The sequence below is a fragment of the Caretta caretta genome, chromosome 17 (genome assembly GCF_965140235.1).
Source record: "Caretta caretta isolate rCarCar2 chromosome 17, rCarCar1.hap1, whole genome shotgun sequence".
NCBI lineage: Eukaryota > Metazoa > Chordata > Testudines > Cheloniidae > Caretta > Caretta caretta.
In genome coordinates, this window is record NC_134222.1 from 2,134,253 (window position 1) to 2,148,826 (window position 14,574).

The window sequence follows — 14,574 nt, forward strand, 5'->3', positions numbered from 1 at the left end:
CAGGCCACACGCATTGTATGTTTCCTGTACAAAGGAAACAACTGGACTGGAAGCCTCACTTCGGGGAGAGCCAGGAGCGGGGGGCGGGGGAAGAGTGCAGATGGCCTGGCTAGGCCTGCAGAGGGGAGGGCTGGCCTCCCCCCATACCTTTCTTATCTCCCTCCTGGGGCCCGTAGTAGGCGAAGAGCCGTTCCAGCAGCGTGTCCTCATTCCCTGCAGGCTGCAAAGCCTCCTCCTCCAGCAGCCACAGGAGCCCACGGGCCTCATCCGTGCGGGCCAAGGAGCGCACCTGCAGAGACGGTCCCAACCGCACACATCACCCGAACTGTGTCTGCTCCCCACCTGCTGGACACGTGGGGACTGGCAGCATCGCTGGGCCAAGAGCCCCACGGAGAGGGAGAGAGGTGCCGAGGGTGGCTATGTACCTGTCCTAGCCCTACGGGAGTCTGGGACACATTCCCCGGGACCAGTCAGAGCAAGCGGCAATGCCTCGCTCTGAGTAACACTGAATAGATTCTTTGCAGAGAAAGAATCAATACTTAATACCCGAGCCAGTAAAACACACGTCAGCCAGAAGTGTTCGCACTCAGCCACCGACGCACTCCACATCCAGAGACAGGCAAAACCACCGAGCAGAGCTCAGAGAGACGCACCCACCACATCTCAGGCCCACGCTCTCCCATTCTGCTGCTGGCTGCTCCCCTGGCTTCTCGCCAGGTAGCAGGGCGAGGGACCGAGGCCCTCCCTGCCTCCATCAATCCGAGCCGTCTCCTACTCCATGGGTCAGTCTCATCTCAGTGACCCTGCACGCATGGGCCTGGGCACAAGGTGAAGCCATTCAGGTTACTCCAGCAAGGCAATTCCTGCCCTGCAGGCAGGGGGCACTCGGGTCCCGTGGGCTTAGTGTTACTCAATGGCATGCACCCCATGGGAGGCTCACTGCCCTGTGCCTGCATTCATTTCACTCCTTTAACACTTTGTGTCATTTTCTATCGAGCCTGTGGCAAGATCTCTGTGCAGGGAGAGTCGTTTCCCTGAGTGCCCTCTGGGCTGGTGGGCAGGGCTGCTAATGCAGCCGACTGCCCTGCCGCCCCCTGCACCGCAAGCCAGGCTACACAGTAAGGTTCCCCTGTCACTGCCACCCTGAGGATCAGCCTGGATGCCTTCGTTCCCCTTGGCAAGCCTGTCGCTCCCATCCTGCCAACATGCCCCAGGCACACTGCTCCTTCCCACGGATGCCAAGCCCTGGTCCTGCCCATTGAAGCCTGCTGGGCCTTTTCTCCAGGGGAAGCTCTTAGAGCCGGAAATGACACTGGGCCTCCCTAAGCTCCCTGATGCTCCAATGGGCCACAGGACCCTTTGCTTTCCAGCCTGTGCTGTTCAAGTGCTGCTCAGCCCTGAGCCCAAGACAGCTGCCTTTCAGTGCCGGGGGCAGTGACCCTACGCAGTCAGGAGAGCAGGCCCCCATGTGCCTCCCGCACCCAGCAACCAGCCCCTGGCAATGGTGCCGGTTTCCTAGGGAGCTTCCAGAGCCCCCCAGGCTACAGGTTCTCTGCGCCCCTGCCCAAGGCAGGGGGAGATGTGCTTTGCGGCACTCAGCCGCACTCTCCGGCACTGCCTGGGTGTTCAGGGCAGGGCCGCCCCCTGCCGTAATCACCGCTAGTGGGGAGGAGAAGGGCCCTGGCAGCGTTGGTCTGATTCCAAAAGTTCAATAAACCACAGCAATGGATCGGTGCTTAACGCAGCCCCTTCGTCGCCAGGGGAAGTGGCAGCAAGCCTGCTGTTCTCCTGCTTCTTTATTGGCCAAGGCGTTAACGGGAGAGGTAATTACTGGCGACACGGCCCCACCGTCCAAATCTCACCCCCCTCCCGCCGCCTTGAGCCATCTGCCCGGCACGATCGCCCTCCTCAGCACCGAGCAAAGCCACCCGTGCTGCTGCCCTATGGCAACCCCCAGCTCGGCAGCAAATGTGGTCAGGTAGGTTGTGACGTTATGAGTGTAATATAGTATCTCACTAAAGGGCGACAGGGCCAGAAAGAGTTAATTAACTCACAGACTGACCTGACCCATGGCCGAAATTTAGAGACTGGTTAGGAAGAGATGTAAATGAATAGAGCTTTGAAATGCAAGTCTGCCTTGTTAGAGGTAGAAGGGGAGATGTTTGTTCAGGTCTTGTGATGTAAGCAAGCAAGTCTTGGCTATGGCTATAGCTTTGACGCAAAGATCAAAAAAGGAATATTAACATTTAGGAAGACGAGTGAAATAGTGTTATTGTCTATATGTCTCTTCGAAGGTTGTGGTAACCTGTATCTGAACTGCTTAACGGATAAATTACCCTGTGCTAATTGCCAGGATGTTTAGGAGAAGGAAAGTTAAACCTATTGTTTTCTCAGGCCAAAAGGCTGCTGGAAATGTATAAAAACCTTGGGACACGATCCTTCTTCATCTCCGATCTGCTTTGGGTTTCAAGAGGGGGAAACCTTAAGCCACAAGGATTGAGATCCCCAGTCACTCACTGGAGTCAACCTGAATACGGACATTGGACTATAACCTATGGACTATTTCTAAAAGGACTTTTGGCAACTCATCTCTGCTATGTACCTGGATCTCAAGAATTGAATTCAAGTCTGTCTGTATATTGATCTTTTAACCAACACTCTCTCTTTTCTTTTTTAATAAATTTTAGTTTAGTTAGTAAGAATTTACTATAAGTGTGTATTTGGGGTAAGATCTGAGTTATTATTTGACCTGGGTCTGGGGCTTGGTCCTTTGGGGTCAGGAGAACCTTTTCTTTTATATGATGAAATAAGATCTTCAGAATTTATCATCCTATGCTTGACAGGTGTGTCTGGAGGGAGGCCTGAGGCTGGGCATTTTAAGAGAACTGCATTGTTTGGACGTCTGAGTATCCAGGGAGGTGCTATAGAAGCTGGTTGGGGCTGGCTGGGTAAATCTAAGTGTTGGAATATCCACCAGCGTGTGGGGTTTTGCCCCGTGTGACGATGTGACTCAGCAGGGAGGGGGGAGTGTTGACCTGGGAATGTGCCCTGGGGATGGGAGACCTGAGAGCCTGTCACCTGAGCCAGGAGGGGGAGGGGGAGGTAACACCTCTGCCCAGGAATGTGAACAGAGGCTGCAGCAGGGAACCTGCGGGGTGAGTTTAGTTGGCAGTTTGGAGGCTGGGGGGAGGAACACAGGGAACCCCAGGGCTGGGGTCTAAGCTCCCTGCTCCCCCAGAAGGACGTGATTGAGGGGTCCTGGTTGTACCCACAAGCTCTGTTGTGGACTGTGTTCCTGTTGTCCAATAAACCTTCTGTTTTACTGGCTGGCTGAGAGTCTCAGTGGATCCCAGGAAGAGGGGTGCAGGGCCTGGACTCCCCCACACTCCGTGACAACTGGTGGCAGCGGTGGGATCTACTGCACCCCGTGAACGGCGCTTCCTGCAGTAAGTGACTGGGGAACAGTAAAACGAAGGGGAATTGACGGGGACCAGGCGTGCTGAAGATTCAGAAACGGTTTCGGGGGGCGGTTAACCCCTGGGAATGTGTGACCAGAGAGAAAGACTTTTGCAGTAACAGGGTCCCCCGGGGGATTGCAGCGAGCAGTCCCAGGGGCGGAGGAGTCTGCAGCTCGACCCTGGCAAAGAGGTGGTGACCTCAAGAAGGACTGGCACACTAAGGGCTTTTCCTGGAAACCGTGGGAAGCTGCCCGGCCTGCGAGTGGCCAGCAGGGAGATGTACGCTAAACGCCTTAAGAGTGACCTGGTGGAGCTGTGCAGGCAGAGGGGGCTGCGCATCGGGAGGTCCACCAAGGAACAACTGATTGCCCAGTTGGAGGAGAGGGATCGCTTGGATGACCCGATCCCTATCCCTGAGGGGAGCCGCCCGGCAGACGCAGCGTGGGCCCTGGGGCCTGACCGGGCTGGGAGGGGTCAGACTGCTGCCGAGGACATCCCGAGGCCCTTCCTACCTATGTCTGGGGGAGGGGTTGGGGGAAGCCCAGCGAATACCGAGGGCACCCTGACCCCAGCACCCAGCAGGGGATCCTCCCGGCGGAGCTCCCCATCCCTGGAGCGGAGGCGGCTGGAATGGGAGAGGGAGATGAAAATGAGGGAGCTGGAGGATCATGAGAAACAACGTCAACATGAGCAGGAGAAGAAGGAGAAACAACGTCAACATGAGCGTCAGGAGAAGGAGAGGGAGCGCCAGGAGAAGGAGAAACAAAGACAGCACGAACTGGAGCTGGCCAGGCTGAAGAGCAGTGGGGCCCCGGCTGTGGTGAGTGAGGGGGGACCCAAGACTGCAAGGAGCTTTGATAAGTGCTTCCTGGCCCAGCGTAAGGAGGGGGAGGACATAGATAGCTTCCTGACGGCCTTTGAGAATGCCTGTGAGCTGCACAGGGTTGACCCTGCAGACAGGCTCCAGTTTCTCACCCCCTTACTGGACCCCAAAGCCGTGGAGGTGTACAGCCGGATGACAGGGCCGGAGGCAGGGGACTATGAACTGTTCAAACAGGCCCTGCTCCGTGAGTTTGGGCTGACCCCCGAGATGTACCGGAGAAGGTTCCGGAGTCAGTGTAAAACGCCTGAGGTCACCTACCTACAACTGGCCAACCGGATGCAGGGGTATGCCCGCAAGTGGACAGCGGGGGCCCGAGCTAAAGAGGACCTGCTTGACCTAATTGTACTGGAGCAGCTGTATGAACAGTGCCCTTCCGACCTGAGGCTGTGGTTGGTGGACAAAAAGCTCGAGAACCCCCAGCACGCAGGGCAGCTGGCCGACGAGTTTGTGAACAGTCGGTCAGGGGGTAGCCGGGAGGAGTCCCAAAAGAACAGGCCCCCCCCGATGCAGAGAGAGAGTCACCAGGGGGCCTCCCAGCGGGGAAATAGGGAGAACCCCCTCCCAAGGGGAACGCCTGGCGTCGGGCCCCTCCGACCCGCTCGAGGGGACCAACGTGACCTGAGCTGCTATCACTGTGGCCAGAGAGGCCACGTACGGTCCCAGTGCCCTGGGCTCAGGGACAAACTGAGCAGACCCAACCTACCCAGGGTTAACTGGGTAGGGACCCAGCTGGACGAGGGGCAGACGACTCAGGCAAGGGGGGCTGCCAGTTTACCACCTGCCCCGGAGGGAAGAGTACCCCAGGCCAGCTCCACCAGAGGGCTGGAGGCTCTGGACTCAGGGCGCTCAGTTTACAGGGTGGGCGCGGGGCTGTCCCTCCGGAGAGAGTGCCTTGTTCCCCTGGAGGTGGATGGGAGGAAGGTCAATGGATACTGGGATACGGGTGCGGAGGTGACGCTGGCCCGGCCCGAGGTGGTGGCCCCAGATCGGGTGGTGCCCAACACCTACCTGACCCTGACAGGGGTGGGTGGGACCCCATTTAAGGTGCCCGTGGCAAGGGTACACCTGAAATGGGGGGCCAAGGAGGGCCACAAGGATGTGGGGGTACACCACCATTTGCCCACTGAAGTTTTGATGGGGGGAGACCTAGAGGACTGGCCAAGCAAGCCCCAGACCGCCCTGGTTGTGACCCGTAGCCAGAGCCGGCGAGGGCCACTGCTCCCTGACCTCGGGGAGGGTACCGCACCGGAGGCGCAGGACCCTACCCTGGTGGGAAGGGAGGGCCGAGGGGCACGGCTCAGAGAGGCTGAGGCCTCAGACCTGGCCACTGAGGGGGAACCGGTCCCCATCCCTTCCCCAGCCGCTGAGTTCCAGGCCGAGTTGAGGAAAGATCCCTCCTTGCGGAAGCTCAGGGACCTGGCCGACCTCAGGGTGGTACGGACCATGAGGAGAGGCTGCCAGGAGAGGTTCCTGTGGGAGAAGGGGTTCCTATACCGAGAATGGGCTCCCACAAGGGAAGTAGAGTCCTGTGGGATCAGGAGGCAGCTGGTGGTCCCCCAGAAGTATCGCCGCAAGCTCCTGTACCTGGCCCATGACATCCCCCTCGCAGGGCACCAGGGAATCCGGCGCACCCGGCAGAGGTTGCTACAGAACTTTTACTGGCCCGGGGTCTTTACCACGGTCCGGCAGTATTGCCGATCCTGTGACCCCTGTCAGAGGGTGGGGAAGGCCCGGGACAAGGGGAAAGCGGCTTTGAGACCTTTGCCCATCATAGAGGAGCCTTTCCAGAAGGTGGCCATGGACATCGTGGGGCCTCTCAGCAGGACGACCCGGTCGGGGAAGAAATACATTCTGGTGGTGGTAGATTTTGCCACCCGCTACCCCGAGGCAGTGCCCTTAGCTTCCATTGAAGCAGACACCGTGGCCGACGCGCTCCTGACCATTTTCAGCCGAGTGGGGTTCCCCAAGGAAGTCTTGACAGACCAAGGCTCCAACTTCATGTCGGCCCTGCTCCGGTGCTTGTGGGAGAAATGTGGGGTCCGGCACGACTGGGCCTCAGCTTATCACCCCCAGTCCAACGGGCTGGTGGAGAGGTTTAACGGGACGCTAAAGATGATGCTGAAAACCTTTATGAACCAGCACCCACAGGATTGGGACAAGTACTTACCTCACCTGCTGTTCGCGTACAGGGAGGTGCCACAGGAGTCTACCGGATTTTCGCCTTTCGAACTGTTATATGGAAGGAGGGTGAGGGGCCCCCTGGACCTGATGAGAGACGAGTGGGAGGGGAAGGCCACTCCCGATGGAGAGTCAGTGGTGGAGTATGTCCTGATCTTCCGAGAGAGACTTGCTGAACTCATGGGCCTGGCCAGGGAGAATCTGGCCAGAGCCCAGAAGAAGCAGAAGGTCTGGTATGACCGCACGGCAAGGGCCCGTGCCTACGCCACCGGGGATCCGGTGATGGTTCTCATCCCAGTGAGAAAGAACAAACTACAGGCCGCCTGGGAGGGCCCTTTCAAGGTCGTCAAGCAGCTCAATGAGGTAAACTATGTGGTAGAGCTGTCGAACCGGGCGCACCACCGCCGGGTGTACCATGTGAATATGATGAAGCCATATTATGCCAGGGGGAATGTGGTGTTTGCCGTGTGTGGACAGTGGGAAGAGCAGGGAGATGACCCTTTAGTAGATCTATTCCCTGGGACCAGAGCTGGTTCCCCCCTGGAAACAATTCCCCTCTCGGATCAGCTAACCCCTGCCCAGCAAGATGAGGTCAGGGGGGTGCTGCATCCGTACCGACAGCTGTTTTCCAACCAGCCTGGACGCACTAATCTGACTGTCCACCGGGTGCAGACAGGGTCGCACCCGCCGATAAGATGCTCCCCCTTCCGAGTCACAGGGAAAACTGCTCAGGACCTGGAAAGAGAGGTCCGGGACATGCTGGCTTTGGGGGTGATCCAGCCATCTGCCAGCCCTTGGGCCTCGCCGGTGGTGCTGGTCCCCAAAAAGGATGGGTCGGTCCGGTTCTGCGTGGACTATCGGAAGCTCAATGCCATCACAGTATCTGATGCCTACCCCATGCCCAGGCCTGATGAGCTCCTAGACAAGCTGGGAGGAGCTCGGTACCTTACCACCATGGACCTTACAAAGGGCTACTGGCAAGTGCCGCTGGATGCAGATGCCCGGCTGAAATCGGCCTTTATCACCCCTCTGGGGCTCTATGAGTTCCTGACCCTGCCTTTCGGCCTCAAGGGAGCGCCGGCCACCTTCCAGCGCCTAGTGGACCAGCTCCTGAGGGGGATGGAGAGTTTTGCCGTGGCATATATTGATGACATCTGTGTCTTTAGCCAGACCTGGGAGGACCATGTGTCCCAGGTTAGACAAGTGCTGGACCGACTCCAGGGGGCTGGGCTGACTGTAAAAGCGGAGAAGTGCAAGGTGGGGATGGCGGAAGTGTCTTACCTGGGCCATCGGGTGGGGAGCGGCCGCCTAAAGCCGGAACCAGCCAAGGTGGAGGTGATCAGAGACTGGCCCGCTCCCCACACCAAAAAGCAGGTCCAAGCCTTTATTGGGATGGCAGGATACTACCGAAGATTTGTGCCTCACTTTAGCGCCATAGCCACCCCCATCACTGAGCTATGCAAGAAGGGGAAGCCAGACAAGGTGGTCTGGACCGAGCAGTGCCAGGAGGCTTTCCGGGCGCTGAAGGAGGCTCTGGTCAGTGGCCCAGTTCTGGCAAACCCAGACTTTGACAAGCCCTTTGTGGTGTTCACCGACGCCTCCGACACGGGACTGGGGGCGGTGTTAATGCAGGAGGATGAAAAGGGGGAGAGACACCCCATCGTGTACCTGAGCAAGAAGTTGCTACCCCGGGAGCAACACTACGCGGCCATCGAGAAGGAGTGCCTGGCCATGGTGTGGGCCCTCAAGAAACTAGAGCCCTATCTCTTCGGGCGGCACTTCACCGTGTACACCGACCACTCGCCCCTGACCTGGCTGCACCAGATGAAAGGAGCCAACGCCAAGCTCCTGAGATGGAGCCTGCTCCTGCAGGATTACGACATGGACGTGGTCCACGTGAAGGGAAGTGCCAACCTGATAGCGGATGCGCTGTCCCGGAGAGGGGGCCCCGAACTTCCCCAGGTCACTGGTCACAGTGACCCCGCTCAGTTCAGTCTCGAAGGGGGGAGAGATGTGACGATGTGACTCAGCAGGGAGGGGGGAGTGTTGACCTGGGAATGTGCCCTGGGGATGGGAGACCTGAGAGCCTGTCACCTGAGCCAGGAGGGGGAGGGGGAGGTAACACCTCTGCCCAGGAATGTGAACAGAGGCTGCAGCAGGGAACCTGCGGGGTGAGTTTAGTTGGCAGTTTGGAGGCTGGGGGGAGGAACACAGGGAACCCCAGGGCTGGGGTCTAAGCTCCCTGCTCCCCCAGAAGGACGTGATTGAGGGGTCCTGGTTGTACCCACAAGCTCTGTTGTGGACTGTGTTCCTGTTGTCCAATAAACCTTCTGTTTTACTGGCTGGCTGAGAGTCTCAGTGGATCCCAGGAAGAGGGGTGCAGGGCCTGGACTCCCCCACACTCCGTGACACCCCGTTCTGTTTGCAGTCCACCCTGATGAGCGACCTCAGCTGGCTCCTACAGGTACCACCGTCACAGGGGTGGCCAGGCTCCAGGGGAAGCAGGGCTGTTCCCAGCCTCGGGCACAGAGTACTTGGGGGGAACGTGGCTGAGAGAGGGGCTGTGAGGTCTGGCATATGGAAACGCAGCAGAAAGCAAAGAAAGGGGGGCTGTGATCACCTCTCTTCCCCCCCAGACAGCCCCAGCAGAGAGCTTCCCTCAAGGTGACCCTCAGCTGCCCACCCCGCAGAGCCACCAGCAGGATGCAGGGAACCAACAGGGGAAATGAAAGCAGTTCTCCCACCCGAGAGCTGGGCGGTCTGCAAAGCTGTACATGAACCTGGAGACGAGTGGGGAAACGCCGGCCCACGAGCTGACGGAGAGGCCACGGCCCACCCCAGAGAAGAGGAGCGTGGTGGTAAGGTCAGACTGGGAAGAGACGGCTGTTCCTCCAAGGAGGGGAAGAGACAAGACTGTGCCTCCCACTGAGCCCTCCTGCCCCTGCATGGGGAGGGTCACCTCCCCGACAGCTCTGACTAACTGCATTCCCCTGAACTGGCCCTGCCAGCAAGTGGGCAGATCAACGCCACCCTGAGCAGATCAGAGCAAGCCCCCGCTACCAGCAGCCTCCCCACCCAGCACCAGAAGCCTCTCTATGTTAGCGCCAGGTAACCAGCTGGATGAGGGCTGCTGCTACAGAGCAGCTCCCAGCTTGGCTGCAATCCCAGCTTGCTTGGCATTTGACCATGGGAGTTAACCTGGCATCTCCCCATGAATGTAACCCTAGGAGGGCATCTGCCTGGGGACAGAGGACGCAAAGCAAAGGCAGCAGAACCTGCTGCAGGCTTCTGGGCGCTGGTGACTGGGTGGGTTTCTACTGGGTGTAGCTAGGAACAGGGAAACACCCTGCTTTGGAGGGGAACTTGGAGCCATGGAGCCTCCCCTTGCCCTGTCTGCACACAAGAAAACCCCCCAGGTTTCCCTGCCCCGCCCTGTCACGATCAGGGTACGAGAGTGTGGCCCAGAGCAAAGTGCAACTCCCTGGTCACTGCTTAGACGGCCCCGCAAAGCTGCTGACTCAGGGAGCAGAAGGTGCTGTGGGCCTGGAGAAGAGCTTTAGACACAGGCAGGGGAGAGGGGAGAGAAATTCTTGCCATTAAACCCGATGTGTGCTTACCAGTGCTTGGTGTGAGGCTTGGTCTACAGCAGCTACAGAGCCAGATGTACTGGGCTCTAGGTCATCTAATGCAAGCTCTATGCTTTCCTAGAGAGGACGGACAGGCGAAGGGTTAGTGCCTGTGTGACTAAAGATCACAGTTACGGGACCCAGAGAGGGTCAGTCAGTACATTAGTCTGAATAGGATCTACAGGACATTAGACCACAGGGGTTTCCCTGGAGAGCCCCAGCCTCCCTCCCGGTGCACAGGGGAAGGGTACGGTCAGCCCACCACCCCAGGCTGCTCCCCATGGCTCTCAGCTCAGGAAGGGGAGTCCCTAGGGCAGGGGAGTGGGGTCACGGCCCTGGCCAGCGTGCACCATTCAGGGGTGAGCTGGGGGGACCGGGGCTGGGCTGTATTCACACCTGGGAAGTGCTGCCTTGTCCCCCGACAGGGATGGCAGAGCAATAACCAGGCAGCTCGGCCTCCTGTCCCCACGCAGTGTGCCAGGTGTGAAGGGAGTTGGCCCCTGGGCAGTGCAGGAGGCAAAGAGCGGGAGCTCCCGAGGCTGGGTCACACTCCCCCAGAACAGCTGCCGCTGGGGTGTTTGGAGGGGGCTGGGAGAGGGCCCATGGTCCCCAGTGAAGTGAGGATGGGGGGCACTGGGCAAAGCGTCCTCGGGGAGCCATCTCCAACAGATGGGGGGAACTCGGCCCCTGGGGCCTCACCAATCCTGGAGTCATCACCAAAGGGTGGTTCCTGGATCACGGACATCCCCAAGGAGCTGGGCTGAGCCCCAGAGCCAGGGCCAGGAGCAATGACCATCCTGGGCTGGATTTGCACCAGGGTCTCACTCTCAGAGCCCCCCCACCCTCCCCCCCGGCCTGGGAGTTCAGAGTTAGCTGGGCTGTGCACACAGGCAGCGCAGCAGCGGGCACCGAGAACTCGCCCAGCCGTCAGCAAAGGAGTCTGGGCCCAGTTAGCCCCCTGCAGCGGGCCCCACATGGCTGGTGCACACAGCTCCCCGCCCACCCTGGGGAGTTTGCCAGGAGCCACCCCTCCATCACTGCCGGGGTGACTGCAATGTACAGGGCTGCTAGCAAAGCCACCAGGGCCCAGGGCAAGGCCAATGGCAAATGGCCTGTTCCCGGGGAAACCCCTGCTTCAAGAAGCACCAGATTCGGAGCTACGGATTAGCGGAGTCCTGTCTAGGCGTGACTGCCCGAGCCACCTACAGGGTTAGAAATCAGCTGGAGTCTAGTAGATGCTAGAGCAGAGAAGAGTCAGCAACACAACTAGCTAAGGAAACAGCCTCCACGGCCCCTTCCACACGCCCTGTACAGCCTAGAGCTGCCATGCCCCGGGCAAGGGCAGCGCCCGCAGGCTCCTACACAGCGGGGGGGGGCTCTCCAGTCCCTCGCTGGGCTCCTGCGTGTCTGCTCCAGCTGGGGAGCAGGTCTCTGCCATGGGCCGAGACGGATCCCACAGGCAATACCTCCTTGTATCTCTCCAGCTCTTGAGAGAAGGTGCACTCGTGGAACAGCAGTTGCAGCCGCTCCTGGGCGTAGTTGTGGCACAGCTCCTCAAAGCTGGCCCCGCGGCTCTGGTTTGCCAACTCGGGGTTCTGGAAGCCTGGGGTGTCCACAAGCATCATGGAGCACAGGGAGTGCTGGCTGGACTTGAGCGCCCTAGACAAGGGGGGGAGAGAGGGGCTAGGGCACACAGGGCTCCGTGCAGGGCATGGGATCGGACCAATGGGCCCCTGCCTGCCAGCTGCTCCCGATCCATCCAGCCTGGTCCTGTGCCTCGTTGGGAGCAATGCCTGCAGTTCCAGAGGAAGACCAACACCCCAGAATGCCCCAGCTACACACGTGAGGTGAACCACTTGCCCCCAGCCATTACACCTGGGCAGCAGGGCCCCTTGCCCGGCACCAAGCTGCCCTACGGTAGCGCTCTCTGCTGTCCTTACGCGACGCATCAGAGCCCTGCCTGGGCTTTGCTCGCGGCCCCGGAGCACACAGCAGGATGGCTGCAGGGGCCGGGCTAGGAGAGCGTGCCAGACGAGGTCCCTTCCCCAAAGGGGAGACGAAACGTGCTGGAGCACGGGCAGCTCTCCCGGGAGATCAAGGGGAAACGAGGCTCCTGCCTACACACCCCCACTCCACTCCGAGCCAGCCGGGGGCTGGGTGCTTGGCTTGGCCTAGGCGCATACCTGTTCAGCAGCGAGATGAGCAGCGTGAAGAGCTCTGAATACAAGCCAGAGGCCAGGCCTTCCAAGCAGTCCAGAGCTGTCAGCCTGGAGCCTGGGGGGAAGAAATGGTTCCAGAGTGAAGGCAACTGCACCCTCCCCCAGCGAACATGCGGCCAGGGCGCCCCCCGTGTGCCAGGACAGGCTCGGGGAGCTGATCCAGTGGCTCAGGCTCCAAGGGAGCAAGGTCGACAGCGTGGGGGGCCCTGGGAACGGCTGCACGTCAAGTGTGAACCCAGGCAGTGCATTCCCACGGGGAGGCAGGACGGTCTAGTCACTACAGCACAGGGCTACATCGACGCCCTGGCTGACACTCTCTGTAGGCCTCTGTCCCTGCCTGTCAAAAGAGGGTGGTGACCCGCGAGGGTCTGGATCCCATGAGGACCTCCGCAGGAGATGCTGGGAAGCGGGTGGCAAGCAGTGGCTGTTTTGGAGGAGGAGCCTGGGGTAGGACAGGGGCCCGTCAGAAAAGGGGGTGGGATTTGGGGCCCTCAGCTGTTTTCTGGGCTCAGACCATCCTGCATTCGTGTTGGGCGGCTCCATGCTGGGCTGGGGGAGAAGGGGAAACCCAGGTTCCAGCATGTCCAGTGAGCACAGCCAGGCAGTCTGGGCCGCAGCTCCCACATCGCCACCCTCCTTGCACCCCAAAAGCAACATGCTTCCAAAAATTGACCCCTGGTAACAGCCGGCACCCCCAGAATGCCAGGCACACAGAGGAAGGGCAGCTCAGTGCTTAGGGCGCTAGCCTGGAACTCAGGGGATGGGGCCCGATCCCTGCTCTGCCAGAGACTCGCTGCATGGCCTGAGGCAAGTCACAGCCTCCCTGAGCGGTGGCCTCCCTCGGTACCAGGGGAACAGCCCTGCCCTGTGTCTCCCGTGGGCTGGGCGGCAACAGGCACTGAGGACTGTGAGGTGCTCAGACGATGGGCCCAGCTCAATGCCGTTCAGAGATTTGTGACAAGGAGATGATGAGGTCCAGGGGAATTACGCTGTTTGAGGTGCCTCACAATCCTACATGTTCATAGGGAACGGAATCCAGTGAGGCAAAGTGACATGCCCAAGGTTGTTCAGGCAGTCTGTGGTGGAGCAGGGAGTTGAGCAAATCCAGGTCTCTCAAACCCCGGGGCAGTGTCCTGACCACTGGCTCATGCTTCCTCTCCCACTTGGCTAGTTACAGACCCAGGAGGGCGTCAGCTGCAAAGGAAGGCAGATGGTTGGGGGAGGACAGCCAGGCTCCGTGCACCTGTAGGAAGAGCCATCGCCTTGCTCGATGCTATCAGCTGACACTACCTGCACCCCACGTGCAGCAGCAACCCAGTACCTGAGCCATCTCCCAAGCCAGCTTCCTCAGGCCCCTGGCGGAAGGACGTGGATCGCTGCAGGCTCCCTTTGGGCTGGTGCTTGAAGATAGATGAAGACAGCTCTTCCAGGCTGCAGCCCAGCAGGTAAGCAGCCTTCTGGGCCCACTCGTGCCGAGCAAACTGCTTCCTCCCAGCTAGCGGGTAGGGAGAGAGTCTTAGTGCTGGGAATGCAGCCAGTTCCCCAAGGGGCTGTGGGTCTTCGAGGGGACCAGGGCTGTCTAGTGTCAGGGGCATCCCAACCCAGGCCTGAGGCCAGTGGCAGGCGTTCTCAAAGAACAGCAATGCCGGGGAAAGAGATTCAGTGCAAGACAAAGCAGCAGCTAGGAGTGGCTAGGGAGGGGACGTGGCAGAGTCAGGGCTCGGCGCAGCCAACCCCACTGTCCAGCCTGGTGCAGCTCGAAGAGCTCGGTGTGGAGCAGGGCAGACTGGGCCGTAAGGAACACGGACTCAGGAGTTTGAGGAGGGGAGACTGGTGTGCCATGGCTGAGGCTGATGGCTGAGACCCGCCGCCGAGCTGGGATAACAGGAAGGCTCCCGTACTCCCAGCCCAGCTGCAGAGCGGCCACTCAGCAGCACACCAAAGCCAGGGCTCCAGACAGAGCCCGCCTGGGACTGAGGATCCACCTCGGCGCAGGGACGAGCCTGCTTCAGTGAGGGGCAACGCAGTGCACGTCCCTCCCCTGCGCATCAGGGAGCTGCCCTGGATCCCGGCTGGCCTGGGCCTGAGGGCGCCTCCTGGAGCAGCAGAAGGAGCCAAACTGCACCAGGCAGAGCTCTCACTGCAGGTCTCCCTCCAACCGACACCCCCGGCTGCCCTGGGGAGGGGGGAACGGTGGGGACGCCCGAACC

General features: G+C 60.0%; 1 protein-coding gene across 18 annotated transcripts in view; it reads right to left on the reverse strand.

The window, feature by feature from the left end:
- Positions 1-14,574, reverse strand: part of MYO18A (myosin XVIIIA) — a 169,915-nt gene that overhangs the window by 51,580 nt on the left and 103,761 nt on the right. For all 18 annotated transcript variants that reach the window (XM_075120815.1, XM_075120814.1, XM_075120801.1 and 15 more), the window contains 5 exons: positions 13,686-13,859; positions 12,329-12,419; positions 11,612-11,804; positions 10,137-10,223; positions 148-289 (listed from right to left, as the gene is read on the reverse strand). In XM_075120815.1, coding sequence (XP_074976916.1) covers positions 148-289; positions 10,137-10,223; positions 11,612-11,804; positions 12,329-12,419; positions 13,686-13,859 — 687 coding nt within the window. The remainder of the gene's footprint in view (positions 1-147; positions 290-10,136; positions 10,224-11,611; positions 11,805-12,328; positions 12,420-13,685; positions 13,860-14,574) is intronic.